This window comes from Pavona decussata, unplaced genomic scaffold (genome assembly GCF_977016875.1).
Source record: "Pavona decussata unplaced genomic scaffold, jaPavDecu1.1 SCAFFOLD_134, whole genome shotgun sequence".
In the NCBI taxonomy this organism is placed as follows: domain Eukaryota; kingdom Metazoa; phylum Cnidaria; class Anthozoa; order Scleractinia; family Agariciidae; genus Pavona; species Pavona decussata.
In genome coordinates this window covers 5,724,902-5,750,612 of record NW_028145547.1, presented here as the reverse complement: position 1 = coordinate 5,750,612, position 25,711 = coordinate 5,724,902, and the positions used below count along the sequence as shown (strand labels likewise).

The following is a 25,711-nucleotide window of genomic DNA, read 5'->3' as shown; positions in this document are numbered from 1 at the left end:
TGTATGGTTAAGGAATTGTATAACAACAAAAGTCTCGTGCATTATTAATCTTCCTAATAACGTTGCATTAAAACGAAAACCGATTCCATTTAGGGCATATTTGATGACTTTGTGGTAGGAGCTACAAACACATAATTATGCTGATCTTTTAGTCGCAATGAACTATTCTTTACCTATCTGACAAGATCTTTTGACCCCTGCCGCTCTCGAAACGCTTAAAAAAAAAACCACGCTGATGTCCACTCTCTTGGTTTCTCCGAGAATCTCTGCATTCACTGCTGTTATACTTTGTAATGATTAACTGACAATCTTCACCCCAAAACATTAATGAATAGTTTCGGTGCAATACTTTTCGGATGCTACTGATGCAATTTAAAAAGTTGGCTTGGAATTTTTTAAATTTTCACTTGAAGATAAACCACATTAGTGGGCGTTGTGCATCCACCAGCTGTTGGGAGGCTCACTAAGCTAAGCAGAGCCGAGGTAACGGGAATCTTCGTAGGTCTTCTTTGTTCACAAGATACTTTTTCTTCTGTCATCTATTCTTAAACTGTTCTATTGACATCAATTCTACAAGTATCAGTCAAATCACGCCTTACTTTATAGCGTACTAAAAACATGTTTACGACTGTATGTCAACCAAGGCCAGGTGGTCCCTACCGGAAATAAGAATTGGCTTTGCCAAAATACACCAACAGGAAAGAATAATAAAACTGTGACCCTGCATAATCTTAACGAGATCAACGCTCTTCCCCGGCTCAGACGCCTGAGCGAAAAAACTTAAAAGCGCTTACCTTTCTGGGCGGTAGTCAGTTTTCTTTCTCAATGTTTTACTTCAGATCGGGCTCCAACGTAGCTCTTATGCTCCAACTCTCCTTACAACTTATCCTCTTTTACCCACTTCCTTATATATGTGCTTCTTGCACGCACAAGTGGTCAAAATTATGGTGCATCACAATGTTATCTTTTAATGGATCAGTGGAAAAGGCGAACCAGTGACCGATTGATCAGAAAAACAATTCTTATTATGTAAAATTCTGGTATCGATCGTATTCATCTGATATAGAAAATTACCCTGATGTGAGGCAACTTTAATAAATAAACAAACACGAGTTTTACTAGACTTTCTCAAAGTCGCTCGATGGAACTGGCGCGAGCGACTTTTATCACTTGCAGCGCGCCAAATCTACAGGAGGAATTTTCCTCCTGTAGCATTATCCAATCAGAACCAGCGATATGAAAGTACACGTCAATCAAGCCAGATCATAACCAGATCACGCGCAAAGCTGTTCCAACATGAACATACAACACTAGCTCTTCGATAGCGATTGTTATTTCGGTCTACGACCAAGAACTTCTAAATTCCTCGCACTGATTACACGTTCATTTAACGACGCAATTCATGTATGGGTTGCAAAAAGCAAAGTACAGAGACGTCCGCGAACATCAGCGCAAAGTAACCGAAAGTCACTGTTGTGGGAAGGACGTGTTTTTATCGGCGCCTACAGGATGATCGGGAAAAAAAGCTTGACCTTTGAGGTGGCCCCATTCGTTTTCGATTTTCTACGTCACGGCGAAAGAAAAGAGGTTATGTCCATTTGCTTGGTTCCGGTTAAATGGACATCAACATCAAGAGGCGATAGATCGGTATTTTGTGGCTTATACTGACCGAATGACGTCACTTGATTCGATTTCCAGCAAGGGAAACAAGTCGAGCTCTCGCTCGCTCGCGCTCCGCGCTCGCTCGCTCGAGCTCTGACGATCGCGCTTCGCGCTCTCCAAGCTCGACTTGTAAGCAAGTCTAGAGTTTTACACGTGTAAACGAAAATAACAAGAAACTGGCCATGTACAATTTTACAAAAGAACGCATCAAAAGGACACACGAAACCACAATATCTTACAACAAGAAAAAAATGTTCGCGCCCTGGGCATATAAGAAAAATTGCAGGATAAAGCTTACTGGGGTCTTACTAGTACACGACCGAAACAATAGATCTTATCACGGTTTTTGACGCCATTTTGACTGGTAGGCGAACACGTCTTGAAATACTGTCTGTACATGGAAATCCGATGTCAAATAATTTTAATAAAACATCGCTTCTTCATCGCCTCTCCTAAAGGTCCTGCCGCATGATAAGCCACCGTATCAGTTTTTAAATCACTAAAGTTTTATATTTACATGGTATCTAAATAATCAATCAAATGAAATAAATTACATGCATGTACAAGAACGGGATGAAAAGCAAGGTCACCAAAGCGGCACGTTTATTTTCTGTTTACAACCAACTTTTCTGTCAAACTATTTTCTCCTACAACAAGCGAATACAAAAAATTCCTCTAGTTCGCAATTGCACTTACTGAACATTTGCACTGAACTGGCTACATATAAAATGTAATATATATAAAACAATAAATCATATATCATAAATGGACCACAGACGGAATTTATATTCAAACACGTGCAGGACTATCTTAGTCACTGTATTTGCAGCTGTTGCTCAAGTTGGCCGGGCCGCACACTATACTATACATTATGCGTTTACTTTCCACCACAAAAATGGGCCAGCTTAATGCTATATTTCTCTGACAAAAATGCACAGTACACCCCGAAAAGCTCGGATAATGCTATTTGTATATCTGTTTATTTATACCTCATCCAGTAGCGATTTTTCATTGTAATAGGCCATGGTAGTTGTAGCCAGATGACGCCATAGTGAAAATGTCCTATTACTGCAACGTACAATGAAAAAACACTAACATCGTCTCCAATACAGCAACTCGTCCCCAGTTTAGTAATTATTCCGTTCATATTTTGATTCTTACGAGGCTATGTTGGGGACTACTGATAATTTGAAAACTGTGAGGCTCATTAGATCAAGAAAAAATATTTCGTACATATCAAAATTCGGGCCATTTCTATGTTTAAATTTGTCGTTGAAAATGTCCTCATCTCTAAAACACTTTTACTATAATAAAAGCTTTAACTTTAAAATTCAAACACTCTCCGTTTAGGATGCCGAAAATGAAAGAAATCGTTCAATCGTTTCTGTCAAAAAGCGCGAGTCCGAAAAATTTTACATACGCGCCAACAATTAAACAGGTTCGGTCCACGTTTACTTAATACATCTCGTCTTCTTATTTCGAAAGAAACATTACCGTCAGCCGTTCGCTTACGATCGCAGTGTTCCACGATCCCGTCCAACAGTCGTATTCAGGCGACGCTAATAATCTTCCTCACATACTCAGGATTAATGCTCAAATATTGTCGTCTCTACTTCTAATATTTCGTAACTCCTTCCTGAACCCACACGACTGTCATTAACAAAATAAATTATGTTTATATTCATTGAAAACGTAATACGCAAACACTTTTTAAACTAGATCTAACAGAACCTGATCGAAGAAATCCGAGAAAACCGGAGAGACTTCATGCCAGTTCAAGTTTAATTCAAAGTTAAGGATGCTGTCAGGCTTCGATGAACATCGACGCATGCAAGGGGGATAATTTACAATAAGCAATGCGTCCCAGTTTATGCCTTGTAACTCCACGTGGTTTTCGTAATAGACTTTTACGTTTGTCTAAAATCGAAACAATGTACACACATTTGAAATCAGACAAAACTAATCGCTTCATTCGGAATATTTACGGTTTTTCCGGCAGGCCGTAAATAGCACGAGGCAAGACGAAGCAAACGTAATTTCCAAATCAGAGGATTTTTGCGATTGTGTTCTGACAGCTAAAAGCCCAAAAGGTGAGTGAATGTAGGGGAAAATGCAAATCATTCGACAGAGAATTTCTTCAATACTAAATGTGAGTGTCGGTTCACGAAAACTGGTTCTTCAAATGTAGCTGGAATTGCGAGAAAGTTATAAAGAAGATTAAATGGTGAACTCGAAGAAGTCCAAACCGGCTCAGCTCTGTTAAAGTCGAACTTTAATTCCGTCGTCATATATCTGAAGCAATAGTCGTAAGTTTTAGTTAATTAAAAATGGTGGAAGGCCTGCATAACTCGTACCCCATGTTCGCCTCTATTTCTTTCCGTCACTCGGGACCAATTCAGCTTCTTCTGTACCGTATTTCTTGCGAGTTTACTTTGTACTGAGATATCATGGAAATGATTAACAACCTCAAATGGAATTGGGATGGTCATGTAGCGAGAAGAACAAATAACCGTTGGACAACCAGCATTACGTTCTGGACGCCCCGGGGACACACTAGGCCGACCGAGGAAGACCAAGGACGAGTTAGAGGAACGAATAAGATAGTTTCCTAAAGCACTGGCGCCGTGTCGCCTACGTCCAACGACGGACATTTAGCGACTACTACTACTACTACTTTGAACTGGAAGATTTGAATAGAGCCCTGTAGTGAACTCGTGTCGCTGGTTTAAAATTTGGCGTTCAAACGTTATTTGTCTATGTGAATTATGAGTTCCGTGGCTTTCCGGCTTTCTCTTCAATTTTCAATTTGCCCTCCCGTTCTGTTTGTTTTGCAATTACTGATGTTTCATATCCCGCAAGAAATATGGCGTTGCAATTCCCGCCGGGAAACTGATGAAATCAACTAGAGAGTTTAACTGCGGTCCTGTCTTTTCGTATAATGACATATTCAAAACACAGTCGGCAGACTCAGGCAGACAGAAAAAGAATTACGGAAAACCGTGATTGATCTCCCACAACTGACAAACAAAGTGGAGCCGCAAGGCCATGACAAAACACAGCCATAACCTAAACAGACTTCAGTCGGCCTTCATTTATTTGTTGCATAGCGCTACAACATGCTAAGACGTTAAAGAAAACGTAAAGAAAGGCGGAAAGGGTCAAAGACACATAGAAGCACAACACCTTACAACGAGAACTAATGTCCTGGCACGGCGTTTCAAAAATTACACGATAAAGCTTACTTGTACACGGCCCAAACAATAATTGAGAAGCCTATCATTAAATAGATCTCAATAAGAAAGGCTGTAAGAAATATCACGCATTTAAACGATTCAAACTAAACCTTCAATAGGTGAAATGGCTCAAGTGGTATTAGAACCAAAGACGCAAAACAAACAGAGGTAAGAATGATTGAATGGCGCTCCTCCACCACGTACACCCCAAAGTCGTAGAAACCGAGGGAGCGGGAAGGAAGTGCTGTAATACTTGTTTCAAAGATGAGCGACTGTACATAATTTGTTTTAATAGTTATAACTATTAAGCAATAAAAGGCTACCATTTTACGCTTGAGCAAGACTGAGTTTTTTTTGGAAATGTCACTGAACGAGGAAGTGCCAAAAGAGGTTTTCCGAGCATCTAGATTTCGATATTGTCTGTGGGAGCATGCATGACTCCAGATTCTCCAGAGACTAGCGACTTGGGTTCTAGGGGCAACGCTTGACGCGCCTCTCCTGAAAGTTCTGCCGCATGATAAGCCATTTATCAGTCTATAGATCAAAACTAAGCATTTTGACTTCCCTTAACTCATCAACGTATTTTTGTTTTCATCGTATCTAAGTAATCAATTAAATGAAATAAATTACATGCTCGAGAACGTGATAGCTTAGGTGTTAAAGCGGCACATTTATTTTCTATTTATAACCAGCTTTTCTGGCAAACTATTTTCTCATACAACAAGCAAGAAAAAAAATTCCTCTAGTTTGCAATTGTGCTTACTGAACATTTGCACTGAACTGGTTACATATAAAATGTCATATATATAAAACAATAAATCATATATCATAAATGGACCACAGACGGAATTTATATTGATCAAACACGTGCAGGACTATCTTAGTCACTGTTTTTACAGTATTTGCAGCTTTTGGTCAAGTTGGACCGCACATAAATACTATACATTATGCTTTTACTTTCCACCACAAAAATGCGCCAGCTTAATGCTATATTTCTCTGACAAAAATGTTCAGTACACCCCGAAAACCTCAGATAATGCTTTTTGTATATCTGTTTATTTATAACTCATTTGGTAGCATGTTTTCATTGTAATTACAGCAACGTACAATGAAATAACACTAACATCGTCTCCAATACAGCAACATCGTCCTAGGTTAGTAATTATCCCGTTTATATTTTGATTCTTACGAGGAAAGGTTGGGGACTACTGATAATTTGAAAACTGTGAGGCTTATTTGATCAAGAAAAAAATGTTTCGTACATATCAAAATTTGGGCCATTTTTATGTTTAAATTTGTCGTTAAAAATGTCCTCATATCTAAAACACTTTTACTACAATAGAAACTGTAACTTTAAAATTCAAAAATTCTTCATTTAGGATGCAAAAATGAAAGAAATCCTTCAATCGTTTCTGCCAAAAAGCGCGAGTCCGAAAAATTTAACAGACGCTGACAGCTTAAGTATTCCTTTTCATATTTCCACACTTCCACGCTTGGAACTTATTATTTTCATACATAAATTTGCTCTGCAGTGCCTTAATTATGAATAATTTTGCTTTTGGTTCATTCCATTCTGATGACGTGTTCTGTGCTCTTCTACCCGAAGTAAAAGCCGGAAAATCAGCTCAGATATATATTTTTAAATTAATTTTATTATTCTTATAAGGGGCCAATGATTATTGAATGCGAATAGTGCTATATAAACTATTAAACTATTATTATTTTTATTTTTATTAGCCCGAATTGCCCTGGGATGGAACAGTCTAATTACCGAACTACACTTTGACCTTCTTTTATTAACAGTTAATTATATTCTATGCCTATGATCTTGATTTTATGCCTTAGGGGTTGGGAGGGGGGGGGGGGGGAGGGGGCGAAACTCCCATATAAAAGTGATGGGGGTGATAGTCGGGAAAAAAAAATTCCTAAAAGTTAAGGTACCAGAATTCTGTTTTGTGGGCGTGGTGGGAATAATTTTTTTTTATACCTGAGAGGTATCAAATCAATTGACTGACATTTACTTCCTCTCGTATTTTTCGGCCCAATGCCTAAAAAGGGACCACCGTACCTTTGCCGGAAGTCATTGAGATTGAAGCACTCTAAGGGGTCCAAAGCCACGAATTTTAGCCCCTAAAAGGTACGACGATCACCCTCGTCACTTTAATAAAAGAGTCCCCCCGGGAGATTTATGGCTGATTTGTATACGCAAAACTAACGATGTCAGGCTTAAATAAGTAGTAAAATGGGTGTCAAAGCGAGGCGAGCAACGCTCATCCTACAGTTTGTTATTAATAAGTGGTGTAATAAACTCGTTAAAGACTCGTAACAGACGTACTGGTAAATCCGGATTAAACTTGTTTATTGTACCTAACCTAATCTCGTCTCTCTAGAACTATACATGTGTGAAAGTACATACAAGTAATTTGGTAGTGGCATAAAACCGGTAAATCAGGTTGAAATCACAGCAGTTACAGCTGTACAAACAAAACGGTAAGCGCGTGACTAAATATAACTAAACGAAAATACGATCGACTGTTCGTGACAAGTGGAATGATCTCCACTCTTTAAGTAATCATTAGCGTTCTTTTATATTTCACTTGCGGCACTGTTTGTAGTTTAATCATCGTGTACGTCCCATACTAATCTCATAATGACAAATTATTTATATACTAGTTTATGTTTTACATATTTTCCGTTTTTCTCCTTTTGGGTAATTCTTTTAACACTGTTGAGTGGTGTCTCCTGCAGTTAAGAATTTTATCATAATCATTATCGTTATCATTAATATAATTATCAATTATCAATTTATTATTCTTCTTCTTCTTCTTCTTCTTCTTCTTATTATTATTATTATTATTATTATTATTCTTCTTCTTCTTCTTCTTCTTCTTCTTATTATTATTATTATTATTATTATTATTATTATTATTATTATTATTCTTATTATTATTATTATTATTATTATTATTTGAAAAATAATTTCATTCAGATTCTATACACTCAGAAGGAACAGAAGCGCTCTTTTGAGACTGGACCATTTCTTTCTCTCGTATTTGACTTAAACATCTGGGGGGTAAAAACGGCATCCAGAAACCAATAATAGAAGCTAAACCTTTAAGAACAGTACTGAACAATTCTCCATTACGAAGGTAATTTACAATTTTGATGTGTGCCAGGCAACAAAAAACAATTAACACTTTAAATTAGTAGGCTGCCAAGTTTGGGAGTCTTGACTTCTAAAATAGCGAAGATATAGTTCCGTTAAGTCTGAAAATTTTATGGACGTTTGTATAGAAACGGGCAAATTTTGCAGTCTTTCTCGCAGTTTTCATTTTTTTTGTTTTGAAAATTCGAGGTCTCACATTTCGTAACATTAATTTTGAAATCGCAAGGAGAGGCCGTCCTCGCCCTCACTGCAGCTTATCTCTTCCCAAACGACTGAAAAAGGCACTGAAACATAGGTAATTCATTCTTTGCAATATTATCAATTAATGTACAGCGTTTTTGAACACATCACCGCAAAATTCCATTTGTAGCATTTTCTATGTTAAATAAACAAACGCGTACTAGTCCCCTGTGATTCTACGTTTTAAATTTTAGGGGTTCGTTTTAAAATTTATGACAAACAATCCCTCGTTAGTCCTAGAGACTTGTTTTACTAAAAACATACCAAGGATAGAACATTTTTAGTTTATAGATAACCATTCGTTTTTTAAATGAGATACAGGTAAATTAGAATGTGAAACTTCAGTCTTTACAGTCAAATTAACTCAAATGCTGAGAGTTGGTTTTTGCATGATATCTTGATGTTCACTGCACTGGCTTAACACCACATAACAGGAAATAATGTTCTTTGATAGTTTCCTGGTTTCGCTTTCAAATTAAGACTCAAATTAAGAACGTTCAGCCTCAGCACCAAATTAAGACGTTCTTACATAAAAATGACTGTGTATTGTGTCTTATGCACCATTGTTGTCTATCGAACCTTGATCGTCAGGTACAATGAAAGCAACGTGCCTTGGCGGATCGTGATCACTTGGTTGCACCTTTCTTCGCCGAAATCTCGTGATGTTAAACCCCTGGCTTTGGAGAGAGATCGACGTCATTTCGTGGTGTTCATTTGCTTCTGTTCGCGAATGAACGCGGGTGGCCGTGCTGATGTCAGGGTACACTGCAGATGAATGCTTACAGCAGCAAGAGGCAAGCAGCCGTTTGCTTCCAGTGCGATAGTCTTTGTTGAATATCATGTATATGCACGGATTAAAGGCACTGATGGCGTGCGTAAAAAAGGGCGAGATGAAATATATATCTACAGGGAGACCACACTTTGTAAAGGTTTTATTGTAAGACATCAAAAAGAAGGCAACATGATATGGAAGCCAACAAAGCGCGAAACAAACCACAGTTGTGATGAACATTTTCAACGCTTTTTGCCTGCTTCGTGAGAAAACTTGATTTGTCATTTTGGAACGGTTTCCGGGAGCTTTTCGCCGCCAAATTCGAAAGACTGCACAACTGTACAAGGAAGATATGACGATCAACGGCAACAGGTAAAACAACACGAAGAGAATAATGGTATAGTCCGTCGGTGCCTTGTCGGAGTCAAAAGGATCAGGCCATTCTTCAACGCAAAAAATCGCGCCTTCATCCTCCACCACATTGTTTGCAACGAACATTGGCGCACTCGATATGATAGGTATCAGCCAGGTGAAGACAATGATAACCTTCGAGAGCCTCTCTGACATAATCCTCTTCAGTGGAAGGCAAATTGCGAAATACCTGTCCAAAGCTATGGCCAGCAAACTGAGGACGGAGCAGAATGCGCAAACCTGTTGAAAGAAAGGCAAAAGTTTGCATAGTACCACGCCCACATCACCTGGCAGCCACTGGTTTGTATTTCGTATCTCAACTGTAAGGGACTCAGGCATGTTGATGATGGTGGTCAAGAGATCTGCAATGGCCATGTTGACAACAAAGCTGTAAGCTATTTTTCGCAGACACCGCGTCCGCCTGGTAACGCATATTATCAGGATATTTCCGACGAAGGATATGACCATTACTACCGAGATTGCTGTTATCTTGGCCACGTCTTGAACGGCGGATTTTTCCTCAATCGGAGGACAGTCGTAGAAGTCATTCGTGTAAAGCCTATCTTCCCCTTCCTCTGGAAAGGTGTCGTTGGTGAGATTTCTACCGATGCTTTCCATGTTGTTTACGGTCAGAAAAAATCACATCTGAAATATAATGAAAAAAAAAAAAAAAACTTATATGGGTGAAATACGTGAATAAAAACTGACCAGATGTTCCGTTGACGCAGTTTCTCCGTGGCTTTAGGTGCCAAAGATATTTTCAAATACTGATTGCACGTAAAAGCAACATGTCACATGAATGAATAGTTATTTAACCTTTGCTTTTTAAGATAATGATGACAATGAAGGCTTCAGTACTGTCTTGTTTCCAGTTGTGGTTTAGAGGGACAACAGATGAAAACGACTGGCATGATATGACTTTGAATTTGCATTGTCATTAAATTGCAGCTTTAATTCCTTCTGATAAACAACCGGTTCAATTTGTGTAATATCTTAATGACATCCGTCGAAAAATTAAATGGCAGCGAAAAAACTTGTATTCTCTATTCTGACGAGAAAATAACATCAAGAAGTGAAAAATAAAGAGCCAAAAGTCCATGATCATGACTGATTAATAAGTTAAACGTTCTCGGACGTTGTCGTTAAAACCGAGCCAGACACACAGTCTCTATCTGAGTAATAAGCGTTCAGTTATTGTAAAATTTTCGGTTAATTATTTGTCTCGAAATGGCCCCGGGAGTTGACAGGCTATGCAAAAACATATTTAGCATGATATTAGGTGCTTAAATTGTTGAAGTTTAATGCATTTGAATTTGGAAATTATAACGTTGTCCGTATAAATGCCCCTTTTCAGTCGTTTGTTTATACTTTGAAAGATATTAAATATGGTGATATCTTCGCCCTACAGACAAATTATATGGAAAATTTGCAGGTTTTTTTTCTCGGTGTCTTGAGTAGACAATAACCTTAATGACTTGATATGGAATTGTGTCTGTATTTAGTTATACCTCGATGCTGGCTCTTGGTTCCTAGATTGTCTAAATTTTCAATTAAATTGCTTGGTAGGTTTGTAAACTTAGCAGCTTAGAGGTCGAATCTTAACCTAGAGCCTGCGGCATTAGTTCAGGCAACTACGTTGTGATGAAAAATAAATTGTTGACTTGTAAGATGGTGAATATATTTATTCAAACTTGTGCTAAAGCAAAGCTACCCTCTCTTTGTTCGATTTGTTGCTTTCTACCACTACCAATTACTATTAATGCTTATCTTGAAACTGCGGACCGACTTTGATCAACGTAATTTGGGGAATTTAATTAGTAAAGACGATTTTTTTCTTAGCTGCTTGGTAAATTTTGATGTATTTGATGTCGTAGAATACCTCCGGCTAAATGTTGTTCAGACCCAAACTTTGTTTTTCTCCTTTACACTAAAGTCAAGAATATCCTAACCAATTCTTCAAAAAAAAAACCTCACCTTTAAGCGTCTTGGGAATTTCCTACATGGCTTAAACAACCAATCAGAATCGCAGAATCATTTTTGCCTTTATGGAGTGTCATTTCCGCGCGGCGCTTAAAGCAACAAGAAGTCGAGACCCTGTTCAGAGCCTTGCGAAATCGTAGAGTTCGCTTTTTTAGATCATTCTTTTCTTGCGGTAGAAAATCATGAAGTAAAAAAAAAAAAGAAATGAAAATGAGAAAAGTCATTGAATAATCCATTTCTACGAATGGCGAAGTACGGATTAAAACTGAAGCGACGAAAAGATCAGCCGTGTTCACGGCAACGATACAATCGACGAAAAAACAAGAAATTCTGGTCCATTTGAAGTACTCATATCGCTCTAGTGGTTCTTTTAAAGATTTATTTTAACAGTTTGGTACTGTATTTCACTCTTTTAAGGACGGTGCCTACTATTGTTACTACGCATACGTTCTGCGCATCTCGAGATACTCGGGTTTCCTATGGGTGGTGCCTACCAATACAGGGGTAATTTTGCGCAGTTTAAAACTATACGGAGAAAGCAGAACTTAGCAAGTGCTTTTGGTATCTCAAAGGAAAATTAAGGGTAACCGTGCATTTTTCAGAGATAATTAAACTTTAATTTAGGAAAAAAATCCCATACATTGCTTTACATTTTGGCGCTTTTTAGAGATATTATTGCTTAATTATCTCTGAAAAATGCGTGGTTACCCCCAATTTTCTTTTTGGATTCCAAGAGGCCTTGCTAAGATCTGTTTTTCCCTCATAGTCACAAGCCGCACAAAAATACTTCGGTATTAGTAGGCACCGTCCTTAATACGGTTTTAAATTGCAAGGATTATTTCATTCACGCTTTGAAAAGGTATTTAAAATGTGAATTGTTTCAATAATTTTGCATCATTATGTTCGTCCTGGATTTTCGCTTTGACTTTGCAACAGAAGCCGACAGAAAATTTCCATTAATTTGCCTAAAAGCAAGAAAAGTGGAATGAGTTTCGAAGTTAAAACTGATTACAAAGACAGCTGTATACCCGCATTAGGTATAAAAAAACTGACGTCCCTACAATACGTGTCTCAGTTTTGCATTTAGACCGCATCGGGACACTCAAACTCGCAACACGCGCATATTTTGTACATCTATACAAGGAAGTAAATTCTGATTGGTTCTTCGGTTTCTCAAAAATCATCAGCTGTGGATCAAAGTTTTACGCTTCAAGGTGATGTGCTTCTGGTGTAGTTTGAATGTTTCAAAAACAAAGATCAGCGATCAAATTACTGAGGAACAACGTCTCTATATCACTGAAGTAAAATAAAACGAAAGAGCTTCCCTACATGTTATATGCAGTAAGCTTTTTATTTTCTCTTGAAATTGGCAGTGACGTTATAAAGATATCAGTCTAAACATTGCTCGATAATTTTATCGCTAACGGATGAAGATGATCTTCAGTTTGAAATGTAGTTCAATACCTCCACTAGTCCTAACGTGTCCTTGAAGGCTCACCGAGCTATTGGAGAACTTAAAGCAACGACGACGGCGACGGCAACGTCGACAATGCTGCCAAACAATAAGTTAATTTACTGAGCAAAAACAATCGCTCTACACGTATATAGTACGTTTTAAATTTTAGTACACTTCTTCGCTGTCCTCTTTAAAACATACAACGTGAAATGACTGCGACGGTGAATTTTTCCTTCTCTTTCTTACTTTGAACGCCAAGCCTACCAATTTGGTAGTACGCCTTATCCGTAAAATTTGAACGAGTTGAAATAATCGCGATGTAGCACAAATGGAATAAAGTTATATTTTTCAACTGACTTCAGTTCTTTGGCATTGCCAGAGGAGTCGTTGCTGCTTAGGATCAACGACAAACAACAAACGGCAAAACTGATCACGTGACCACGACATTGTCCTGCGTATACGTTTGTCGCTCGTATTAAGGCGAGAATTATTTTGCGTTATTCCTATCTATTCTTGACTGACTCATTAAAGAAACGTAAACGCGAATACGACGTTTGCCGTTTCTAATGTTCGGCTCTGCCCTGATGTCCCGATCACTTTTATCTGTGGGCATTGATCATTTAAATGCTGTGGTTTTATCATTATAGCTTTAAATTAAGGTCACGGAACCACCGCCAAGAAAAACAGCTTTCTAAAAGCTTGATATTGTAATATAAAATGAGACAAATGAGTAATTCATATACTCACTCTTATCCTCTTTTCCCTTCAATTGAATTCGTGTGTTAGATATTAGCTGTACCTGCTGACAATCCTCTTAGCTATTGCTCGCTTTAATCAATAAGGAAGACGAAACCAATTTACCTTCATCAGGATTTGCATTTTGTATCAAAGGGATTTGTCAGGCACCCAGCCAAATTTTATCGTGCAAATTTTGACCCCCTCCTTGCCATGCGTGGCGTGTTGTACAACTTGGTAGGCATAATATTTAACTTAAAAATGACAGAAGATGTTCAGCGCCGAACTGGCGCGATACTAATGACTTCAAATTTGGAAACCCAAAATTTGCAATGTCTAACACAAGAAAATTAATTGCCCTGAAAGGAGTCTCATTTTGGGGAGAAGAAACAAGATAATTAATTACCTTCAGTTTTAACTGGTCTCCAGCAGAGTGACAAAAAAAAAAGAAAAAAGAGAGAGAATATAACGAATTCATGCCAGCAGGCTGCTGGAGAACGTAATGAATATGAAAATATATATATTTTTTTACTTTTTCTTTATATAAATGTCAAGATCAATAGTTGTCATTTTTGCTTGATTGCAACACTTGAAAAAGCCTACCTTACTGTTTTCAATAAAAGATTGTATCTTGTAGCAATACTATTCTTTAGTGAATTCAGAAAAGATATATACGGTTGATATCCGCGAAAGATCTTCACACTGGCGTAATGAACATTTTTGTTATTTTCAGAGGAAAAAGGTATCAAGACTAAATTCGAAGACTTTTTCTTAATAAGTGCCGGCTTTAGTAAAAAGGAAACCACTTTGGAATTGAGCAAGCAAATCATACTATTAATTATATACACCAGGCGGCATCAGACATTGAATAAACAAGTAAATTAATGTTGAATTCCTATTGGTAGTAACAGAAATAAAAGACATTTCGGTTTCAATCTAAAGTCAATAGTCAACATTTTAAAGAAAAACGTTAACTGATTAATCACGGAAAGGTTACCCTGCTAGCAGAGCTTTCTATTTTCTTATTTTATTTTTGTCGTTTTTATTTTCACCGCGATAAGAACTTAACGATACCCGGACACTTTGAGCATGCGCCGCCGTTACGTCCACATTACTGGAGGCTCGGAATCACGTGATAAACCGGCTTAGAACCTGATTTTAATGGTAAGTGCCTTATGAGCATGCCAATCAACCACCGAGGCATACCGTCAACGGATCTCACTTCCTTTCGCCTATTTAACATAGCTCTAACCAAACTATGGATACAACTCAGTTTATTTACGACAATTTGACTTTATATGTTATATTTTTGCTGTTTTCCTGTTTGACGCATAGGACCGGGTTTTTTTATTTCTGGAAAAACTTAATTGATTTATGCGTCGTAATTTTTATAATTAATATAAGTCAAATTCTCCCCTCGGAGTCTTCGCGCAGTCTGTACGGGGTCAAATGCCCGGGGAAGTTATGATGTTGAAGGTTCAAATTTCCGATCGGCCCATAAGTCCAAAAGTACGTTTCAGTCATTCAAAAATACAAGTTTCGGATAAAAATTCTCTCTGCTCTGCTTGACTCTTGCAATTAGTACTCCCTCATTTATTTCACGTCTTACTGGGATGGTCACGGAGGCGAGCAGGGCCGCGTCATTAAGTCTCCCCAGACCGGGTTGCGCCATCTCTTGAACCGCGATTTTCATTGATTCGTTAAATTCACTAACTGTATTGCTTAAGGAATAAAGACATTGTTGTGGAAACCGTTTGTATGCCAAATTTGGCAGGCGCGCGTGCCGAGTGTGCGGTCGTTTCGCTGATTATCGAGAGAAATAATTCAAAGCGAAAACCAGTAATCTACTTTTATGTCGTTCACCCCTATTTGTGTGGCTATTGCCAGCACTGATGTTAACTGTGTTTTTTTCCCATATTCCAGAAGCTTATTCTCTCTAGGTGACTGAACGCGAATTGCTGATAAATCGGAGTTTTTGGATAAAATCCGGAATTGTGAACGATGGTCATCCAATGTTAACAATATGGGCGTTCGTATGTCGTACACCAGTCAAAAAAACAAAGTATTTATGCTGAAATAATAAAGGTAATTCTTAAACTGCTATAAAAATACAATCACTTAACAGAAAACTGAATCAAAATAATGTTTCTTTCTTTCTTTTTTTTGTTTTGTTTTGTTTTGTTTTTTTATTTTATTCAAAAGTCATTCGTAACTTTCTTTCTCCCTATAAGAAAAACACTGGTTTTATTCCATGCCGAATTTATGCATTTCGCTTATTGTTTAAGCTACACTTAAGGCTGGTTTCCATATGATCGCGGATCGCAGATCGCAGATCACAATAAGGTCTGCGATCGTCTGCGATCACGATCGCAGGATCGCAGACGATCGCAGAAGTAGTTTCCATATGATCGCAGACGATCGCAGACCTTATTGCGATCTGCGATCTGCGATCTGCGATCCACGATCATATGGAAACCAGCCTTTAGATAGAACATGGTTCTATCTTCTGCGATCGTCTGTGATCACGATCGCAGGATCGCAGACGATCGCAGACCTTATTGCGATCTGCGATCTGCGATCTGCAATCCGCGATCATATGGAAACCAGCCTTAATAAAGTAGGTAAAGGTCTTAAGAGCGGCTGCCTGACAATATCGGAAACTCGCGGTCAAAAGTGAAATTTCGGATTTCCTCATATTTTGTCAAAAGAATCCCTTTGGAGAACTATTTACGAAAATAACAATAAAACTTTCCAAAGATTTCTCGTTTTCGAGAATTCCGGCATAATGTGAAATGCCGTGATCGCGCCGCAGCCGGCGTTAAATTTTGACGCGATTTGGTGCATTTTCAAATCGCTCGGGAAGGAAGACGGCTTAGCGTATTAAAACGATCTTTTGAAGTTTAAGTTAGGCATCCTACTGAGAATACGGTCTTATGAAAATATTGCGGGAGGATTCTTATTTACATGCAGTTTTCAAAGTCCGAAGAATCCTATTTTCAGCATTTTTGTTGACACTTGAAATTGTGGAAACTTTGCGGACAAATATCGTGCCCTGGTACATCGAAATTTGTAGCAAATATTATACTTTAGGAAAGCTCTATACATGTACTGCAATATATTAAAAAATCCAGCTTGGGTAATTTAAAATCCAAGCGTTGACGGAAGTAAACACATAGGGAATTTTAATATATATTTTTTCAAAAATGGCAGTGGTCATGCAAGGACAAGTTAATTAGCTTAAAATAAATTTATTGTTTATGTTTCATTTCTGGTGGAATAAAACTAAGTTGTTATTCGGAAACAAAATCTGATGTGTTGATGGGTTTATCCGTATAAAATTTGATTTAGTTCCTATTATCGCAAACGAAAAAATGAAACGTTCAGGTGTTCTGTCACGTTTTCCTCGGTACGCTGGCGTCAACAATGCGAAGGATACGAAACAAAATCAGTAAATATTTCATATCAAGGTGTATCTGAAACCCCCAACAGACGATACTGTTTCATTAAATAACTAATCCACTTGCGTGAAAAACGCCTTTGGTTGAGAAAAGTTGCCCAAAAGTTGCAGTTTTTATAAATCCTAGGTTTGTCAAAGATGCGTCTCATCCTCACTGTCATAAAATGTCGTGGCAGGCACTACCGTACTGATTGAGCTGGACAAGCGAAGACGAGAATTCTAAAAGCTGAAGAACAAGGTATCTGTGTTTTCAATTTGCAGGTCCTAGACTATATATCATAAACAGAACTGAGATATCAGAGCCGGTAGAGAAAATCATGCTTTCACTTTAGTGCAAGGCTGGCCTTATCTTCAACAGCTACACGGCTGTAGTATCTTTGAATCGGAGCACTTACCGTTCCAATGCCTGCAAAATAGGCATTTAATGAACTATCCCCATTAATGCGAGCAATAGCCCACCCTTCTCAGTCCGATCCGGATAGAAGAGCACCAGAAAATAACCACGGTTGTTTGCATATTATGGCCATCACTGTGGACATAGCTATTTTAAACTTGCTATTTATAAACAATGACGCAAAATGGTTATAAATAGCAATGTGCGTTCTTGGTTTGGAGTGGTTTGCTCGATACTAGAAACTGTATTTCTTCTTCCGCGATGTCATATTTTGCAGTTTCTATATATTTTCGGTTGCATTTATGGCTCAGTGCTCATTTTCGTCCTTGATGGACGACGAGTCCGGTTTGCGGTCAAAGTTCGTACTATTACAGCAACTTCCGTTTCTTTGGGTGAATGCCAGAAATATATCTCCAGTCATCCAGGTCCCAACGCCAGGAAAGTGTTTTCTGATGACAAAACTAACAGTGAAATGCAATTAATCCTCTCGCGCGCATGTAAGTAAAGTTATCGATCATCTGATGTTGTTGATTGGACATAAGACGTTACTGACTTTACATTGATGGAATACAAACAGCGGCGATATTTCTGATCAAGCTACGATGATCTTTACATTGATGGAATTTGGTATTCTGAAAGGATGAGTCGAATAACAATCTGACCATCTGCTCGCGCCGTCGAGATGTCTACGGTTGGCGGTAGCCTACCACGCAGTCGTTTTTAGGGGACTCGTATTACTTCCTCCCCGAGTCCCCTCAAAACGACTGCGTGGGAGGCTACCGACAACGAAGACCGTAGACATCTAGTTTAGACGTCTAGTTTAGTCGGAAGGGGTTGAGAGATGCCTCAATAAGCCCTAAAAACATCATCATCATCATCATCATCATACCATCGCCATATCACCATCATCATCATCATCACCATCTCCATTATCGTCATCTGTGATCATCATGGTGAATCGAATAAAGGCCTTAGAGGTACGGCATGTTGCTTTGCTTTTTTGTGAGCATGAGAAACCTGCAGTTACTATTAAATGACATCTGTAGTGCTGAAATACTTCGGATTATTGTTGAATACCTTTTACGTGCAAGGGTATGTGTGTACTGAAGGAGATTCAAAATTCGTTCAAATTAAAGTAGCCACAGCGAAAGAATGATTGCTGAGACCATTGCGGTTTTTTGAAATTATTTTTTTCCTTTTTTTTGTTTAAGTTTTATCAGTCACCTTTCCTTCTAAGACCAGAGTTTGTGTCTCTATACCACATTGTACCCTCCTCTTAGATAAAACAATAGTTTCCCCGCTTCCTCTTCTCTCCGCATTTATAACTACATTCATTGCCCTCTATTCACTAAGATTGTTTGAGGGCCGGTTGGAAAAATCAAGCGCCAGGGATCTAGGGATTATTTTCAGCAAACTTATGTATCTATTAACAAGTTGAATGCGTTGTAACCAGCTTTAAATCAATGTTATTTTCTTAACTATAGAAGAAAATACTCAAAAAGACTCAGAAAATGCTGTTTAGTTAGCTATGCATAAAGGTCGTTTGGACAAACGCTTCACGGGTTAGTGTTGAACCCCTGCGAAAAACATGAAAATACCGCAGCGTTTGTTTGATGGAAGTTTCGTCTTCAGTGAGCAATACCACGTGTAGATGAAACCTTCTACTCGAAAATATGCCAAAGCGCTGGGCAAAATGGAATTTTATCTCATATCAGCGGTATCGAAGCGGCAGGTAAATACAACTCGGATACTACACTGTAGTTACAAAAAACGTAAACCAGTCATTAACGGTCATTAACCCTAGCTATCGACTGTGAGGTAGAAAATGTCGCTATTTCATAAAGCTTAGCTTCATTTAAGAAATGAGCAAATTGTCACTCTTCTTTTTAGTGAAAAATGTACTAGTTGCGTGAAGTACAATAATGAAATTTGACGTTGCGTTATCGGAAAACATGCCACGGCAATCGGCTTTTACGAATTTTGCCGTGGCATTACATAGATTAGTTATCACTCACTCTAACTGTGAATAATGTTTTGTATAGGAAAAAAGAGCAATGGAAAACTGTTTAGAGTATTACATTTTGTATTGTAGAGATAACTTTGTCATTTTCTAGGGAAAATATATTATACAAACTAAATGTATTTCAAATGTGTTAACTAGTACTTGCGTGACCACTGGCGATATCAGTTCGAAGAAAATACACAAAAAAATTTGTTAACACTTGACTATAAATGTTATACCCAAACTAGATTTCTTACATGTTGCAGTAAAATAACAGATCGTACCTCAAGTATACCTATTATTGTAAGTTTCGATTTACCAGGACAAGATTTTGCCTCGAAATATTTCCTCATTTTTAAGTGTTCACATGCGAGGAGTTCAACAGTCGAAATGTTGTTGACAGGCTGTGATCTAGAGAACGTGCCTGCTTTGCACAGCTTCACAAACCCAAAAGTGATTTTAAGGCCTGTAATTAATTAGCATTATTATTGAAACAAGTTCTTATTTAGTAAGATATATCATAAATACTTGGTTCTAGATGCACCATGTGACAATGAAAAAAATTGGTTGAGATCTGGACGACCAGACACTTTGACCGTTTCAAATTTGGGGTTCCCTGATCTCACTCCCTAGTTAGACTTATTTTATTTAAGGTATATAAAACAATACAAAACTTATTAGATCATTAGATTTACTTTTGGAACAATAATTTTATAATTCTCCGGTAAAAATAACACACAAACAATAATTTATTGAAACATGTCATCTCGTCGTTGCGTGACCACTGGAATATTTTGAAAAAAATTTGTCAAGAATTCCCTATGTGTTTGATTCCGTCAAAGGCTGGCTTTTAAATTACCCAAGTTGAATTTTTTATAAGTTTCAGCACAAGAATAGAGCTTTTCTTTGGTGTAACTTTCATTGTAAATTTCGATGTACCAGGAAAAGAATTTTGTCCGCAAAGTTTCCACAATTTCAAGTGTCAACAAAAATGCTGAAAATAAGATTCTTCGGACTTTGAAAACTGCATGTAAAAAGAATCCTCCAGCAATATTTTCATAAGACCGTATTCTCAGTAGGATGCCTAACTTAACTTCAAAAGATCGTTTTAATACGCTAAGCCGTCTTCCTTCTCGAGCGATTTGAAAATGCACCAAATCGCGTCAAAATTTAACGCCGGCTGCGACGCGATCACGGCGTTTCACATTATGCCGGAATTCTCGAAAACGAAAAATCTTTGGAAAGTTTTATTGTTATTTTCGTAAATAGTTCTCCAAAGATATTCTTTTGACAAAATATGAGGAAATCCGAAATTTCAGTTTTGACCGCGAGTTCTCGATATTCCCAGTCAGCCGCTCTTAAAATCTTCCAGCGAAGCCGTGAATATTGGAGACGCGATTGTTTTAATTCGGGCGTCCGTGAATCGCGCTTCATAAGCTTCCTTTTTTCTTTTTTCTTTCTTCTTGTTTGCGGCTGAACGTTATCAGATCACTGAATCTTGTGTTCGGGTGCGTAAAACTTACAATTCTCGGCAACCGGGAAAAAAAAACCCAAAAATGCAATTGAAAAGTAACGTCGGCCGTCGCTATAAGATAAGTAGGGAAGGGAAAGTAGCCGCGTTTGCTTGTAGCGTTTTCCGACAACTCTTTTAAACGGTTCCGTTTAAACCTTTTCTTTCAAGCAGCATTAACGTTTTGGAACGTTCATTCAAGTTTGAATTTTCACCCGAACTTTCGATAAGCAATCTCGAAATTTCGCTATTGATTTCTCAACAATATTTCGTTCGAATAGATGTATTCGCCGGCTTTTCGAAGAGTAGCAAGAATTTTCGTTTTGACAGAGACAATACATGCGGTTACGGTGATTCCCCGATAATTCCGTAGTGCTTTGTGCTGACAATTTTGCCCACCTCAGCCGCTTCTGCTTCGGCCCAACAGCTTTGCTTGATGAGGTCGGCTTCAGTCCCCTTTTTGTTTTCCTATAATTATTACAGATTACAAAATCGACGTACAACATACGCCGCAGACATCCAACAAAATGGTGAAGGAATTGATTACTCTGGAACGCGAGTACTGTAAAAAGAAAATTATCACAGGAGGTGACCGGAAGAAAAAGTAGCTTGCAAAGTGATTGGCTAATTTTCCATAAAGGCGTTAGGGAGTGGTACTTGTTTTTGTAGCGAGAATTTTTTCAAGCGCTGTTTTTTCAAACTTTAATTTTCGCTTGGAGGGGACACTTTCAAAAGTAACAACTCAACAACGATTTGTTCGATTTCAGTCAAAGTTGGCCAGATGCTAGGAAAATATACAATTAACAAAAACGTGTCGGGGAATTTGATATTTCTAAAAATTCTTTCCTTGAAGCCATTTCCGTGCGTTTACTCCGCATGGTTTTCTCGCAGTTTTGAAAATGTTCTGTAAATTTTGAACGCAATCGAATTAAGGAAAACCCCGACACGTTTTTCAAGCTTTTGGGATCCTGACCTGGCCGGAGAAAAAAACAAACTTCCAAAATATAAAAATCGCGTTGAGTTGGAACTCTTCAACGACGATCTGGACGTTCAAGTTTCGACTTTACGGAAAACTTGGGAATTGATTTTCTTGGAAAAGCATGGAAATATTTGAGTACCCAGTTCTATAAGCTTTGATTTGATATAGGATTTTGGGTATCTGTGATGTAACTGAGAGGCGCTACACCCGTTAAACTGAAGCCACCCCTGAGGGTACACGGTAACCTTAAAGGAAAGCTATTGAACGTCATATTGTCACGTTGTGATGTTTTGTTTCATTTTCAAATTGATTTATTTTTAAATTCTAAACAAGGTCACTCTTTCAAGTGAAAGGTAATGACAAGATTTCCGCACAGCCCCATACATTAATTATGTATACATTTAGTTCGTTCTTTGTGTAAGAAATTTATTAGACTGAAAGATACATGTATTATAAATACAGGGGCTGGGCGGAAGTCTTTAAAAAAGGAGGTAATCCACGGCGAGTTAATATACTGTAGAAAGTGAAATTATCACTAAAAGAGTACTTCTTTTGTAATTAATCTGGACATTTTCACAATAGCTTCAGAATTATTCATGGACTTTTTTTGCTTCACAATGTCTTGTAAATAGAGCTGATGTTAATGACACCCCACTGGGATTAAAAAATTTGAATAAGAAAGGAAAAACGAATTGAATTCTACTGGTCCTAGTCAAATGACACCATCGTAAAATTGGGCTATTCAAGTTTAGTGTCACACAAACTTCATTTTCATCAAAGGGAGAGCTGCGATGTTATTAATCTTTTAATTTGACTTGGAATGAAATGAAATACATGCGGCCTTATCCGACCGATGTTGCTGAATAACGTGAAACTGACCGATGCATGTCTTTCGTTTGGCAAAACAAAAACTGTAGATCGTTTTTGTTTTTCGAGGGATAAAGAGTTTCGAAAAAAAACAATCGTCTAGGAAAAAAAAGAATAAAATAAACATTGACATAAAGGCGCTCTATTCTTCGGACACACTGACATTTTTTTAAAAGCCTTTTCTTAAGAGCTTATATTATCAGACACTATTCACATGAAAGCCTCAAAGGAAACAAAACTGAAAGAAAAAGTTAAAGCGTTAAGTTGAACCCTTAATTAAGTTCCTTATCTGAAGATAAGATATCCGACATTACCGCGAGGGAGTCAAAAGTTCTAATGAGTGTTGGTTGCACGCAAAAGCGGTAATCATCAAGTTCTGTCGAAACGAAGGAAATTAAGGTTAATGGCGGAGAAAAGCTTCGGTTGTTTTAAACAGTTTCATCAGACACACAACTGAGCGATTGTAAGCAGTTGTACCCGGATCCTTCCTGCCGACATATTCAAAGGGTAAAGAAAGCATCTTTATAAAGCATGTTACTCACCCCAGTGTCAGTAAAAATCGATCGTCTCAGGCTTGTTTATCAGCATTGCATGAGCTAAATATCTTCGAATCCCATCATATGACGGGTCAGAATACGGTATAGTCTGCCAACTTATGTCTCAAGGATTCTTTCTTAAGCAATTGTCCTCAGAAGGATTAAATGGAAACCTGTCTGCTACAGTTTGTATATATAGAAATGCAATTTATGAGCACTTGTCATGAACAGCACCTGTGTTTATCATGCCGCAAGCATGACTGTCCAATCACAGTGTTTGATGTGCGCTTTCTTCAACTCGTATTGTCGTGTTGTTATGGTTGCCAAAACCATGCGGTAAAAACTCAGATTTAGTTAACTGAACAGTTTATTTTACAATTTTCGCTATCTTCAAGAGCACTGTCTGCATGAAGGATTAGTTTTGTTTCAGAAAATATTAGTGTGTACTCAAAAGTAATATAGTATGAATATTTGCGTTTCTGTCAAAAGCGCTATTTATTTTGGTCGCTGCTAACAACAACAAGTTTGTTCATCTGTAAGTCGACTAATGGAAGAAGGATAACAATTGTTTCATTTTTGCTAATTTGAAAAAGAAAAGGCGCCCTTCCTAAATTAAACTGGGCCCAGAAAAAGAGAACGATTGAATTACACCTGTTGTGTAGGGTGCCTTTTTCGGACCCTGCTCAAATATTTCTTCACATTCGTCTGGAGTTCTCTCTGACGCGACTGTCGGCAGCCTTTGACTACCCTCGTCGTCATTTACTTGGATCACGGACGAATGACAGGCTTTCAGAGTTGAGAAAACGTACATGCGTTTCGATTCTTGAGTTTGTTTTTATCAGTAAGCTGAGATGCGTGTCGCGTCCCGAAGACGTTTCAGGCCCGAGACAGATTATCATTATCATTATCGTTAAATTGTTACAGCTATGATCTGCTCTGGTCATTACGCAATTGAGGACAAGCGAGCGCCTGCAGCCTCAGGCCCCAAGAACGTTTCACAGAATCCTCGCCTTTCCATTAGCAATGGGTTTTTTTTATAGCAACACTGTTCTTACGCACAGCCACTTAGCTCCTACTTTGCTAAAGACTCTTTTTTGAGTACTTGGAATTAGTATATGTGTCACAGTAACATACACGCACATGCAAACGACGAACAATTATTAATCGTCGTCGTCATCATTATCATCATCATCATCATGATTATGATGCTGATAATCATCATGATCATTATTATTATTGCATATTTATCAAGATCAGTTTTTGTCTTATAGCTGTAGGAGCTTTAACTGCAAACTACTTGTCCAGCGAGGATTACAAAACGAGAAAACATCAGTAATAAAGTAATAAAGTTCTCTGAGGACCAAATTCTGAACGTATAACACGTTTTACGGGCTTGACACTGTTTATGATAAACCGTGCACGCTTCCCGGTATCTATACGAAGCGCATACACTACACTGGACACTTTTCATCTCTATTCCCAAGTTGGCAAAGTAAAAAAATATGTGTTCCCCTCGGCTTTCATTACTAGCACTTTCTCATTTTGTTGATTTGTTTGATAAACGTACTCAAACAAATGGCACTCTTAAATGTGCAAATAGTACTTAAAGCAGCCTTTCAAATGCAACGTGCCAGAGGAACAAACGGTAGGTAATTATCCCAAGGTAAACATAATACTTTTAAAGAGCTAGAAGTAGTTAAACTGAACGTATTGTGATTAGCATTTTAGTAACTTTTATTTCTTACAGTGCCCTATGGAAAACCACTTTGTGTGATATAGGCCATCTGTATAAAGAACTCTCTTATTATTATTATTATTATTATTATTATTATTATTATTATTATTATTATTATTATTGATGAGTGACAGACCTTAACTGACCATAGGTAAGTTTTTTTTTTAACTCATTGCCGGTATTCCTACCGTATAAAGTTGTTTTTGATTATTTTTATTTAATTTCTTTTTCGTTAGTGTATGGCTGAGCACCACATCGCCAGTAAGTGCCACTAGCCCAGAGCTCCCAAAAGCAAAAAAACGTCCCGCGAATTATTATGGCAAGCCTGACTCTCTTTATTCTGCATGATAATGATGTAAAAGAAGGGTTCGAGATCGACTGAAACCGATGTATGACTCCTGGAAATTTAATTTATCTTACTGACAGTGCCTATTTAGCCTTCAAATGTACATGTATAATATATAAACAGTAGTTCGGTGCAAATGGAAGGGAGGCACTGAAACGTTTTATTAGAGTTAAGTCTTATTCGCAGATCAACGACAACAACTATACAAGAAAAAAAATCAAAATGAATTC

At 37.9% G+C, this 25,711-nt stretch overlaps 1 protein-coding gene across 4 annotated transcripts; it reads right to left on the bottom strand.

The window, feature by feature from the left end:
- Positions 1 to 6,974: 6,974 nt before the first annotated feature.
- Positions 6,975 to 25,255, bottom strand: LOC146467945 (substance-P receptor-like). 4 transcript variants are annotated; one of them, XM_085125243.1, is made up of 2 exons: positions 23,407 to 25,255; positions 6,975 to 10,129 (listed from the first exon to the last, which is right to left on the bottom strand). In XM_085125243.1, the coding sequence occupies exon 2, from the start codon at positions 10,100 to 10,102 to the stop codon at positions 8,855 to 8,857; it is 1,248 nt and encodes a 415-aa protein (XP_084981369.1). In that variant the 5' UTR covers positions 10,103 to 10,129; positions 23,407 to 25,255; the 3' UTR covers positions 6,975 to 8,854. The 4 variants fall into 4 exon arrangements, with proteins under 4 accessions (XP_084981369.1, XP_084981372.1, XP_084981368.1 ...); XM_085125246.1 differs by lacking the exon at positions 23,407 to 25,255 and adding an exon at positions 17,508 to 17,642; XM_085125242.1 differs by lacking the exon at positions 23,407 to 25,255 and adding an exon at positions 13,668 to 13,782.
- Between the last annotated feature and the right edge of the window lie 456 nt (positions 25,256 to 25,711).

Excerpts from the sequence above, each read along its gene's own strand:
- LOC146467945 (XM_085125243.1), bottom strand. The coding sequence starts at position 10,102 with ATGGAAAGCATCGGTAGAAATCTCACCAACGACACCTTTCCAGAGGAA.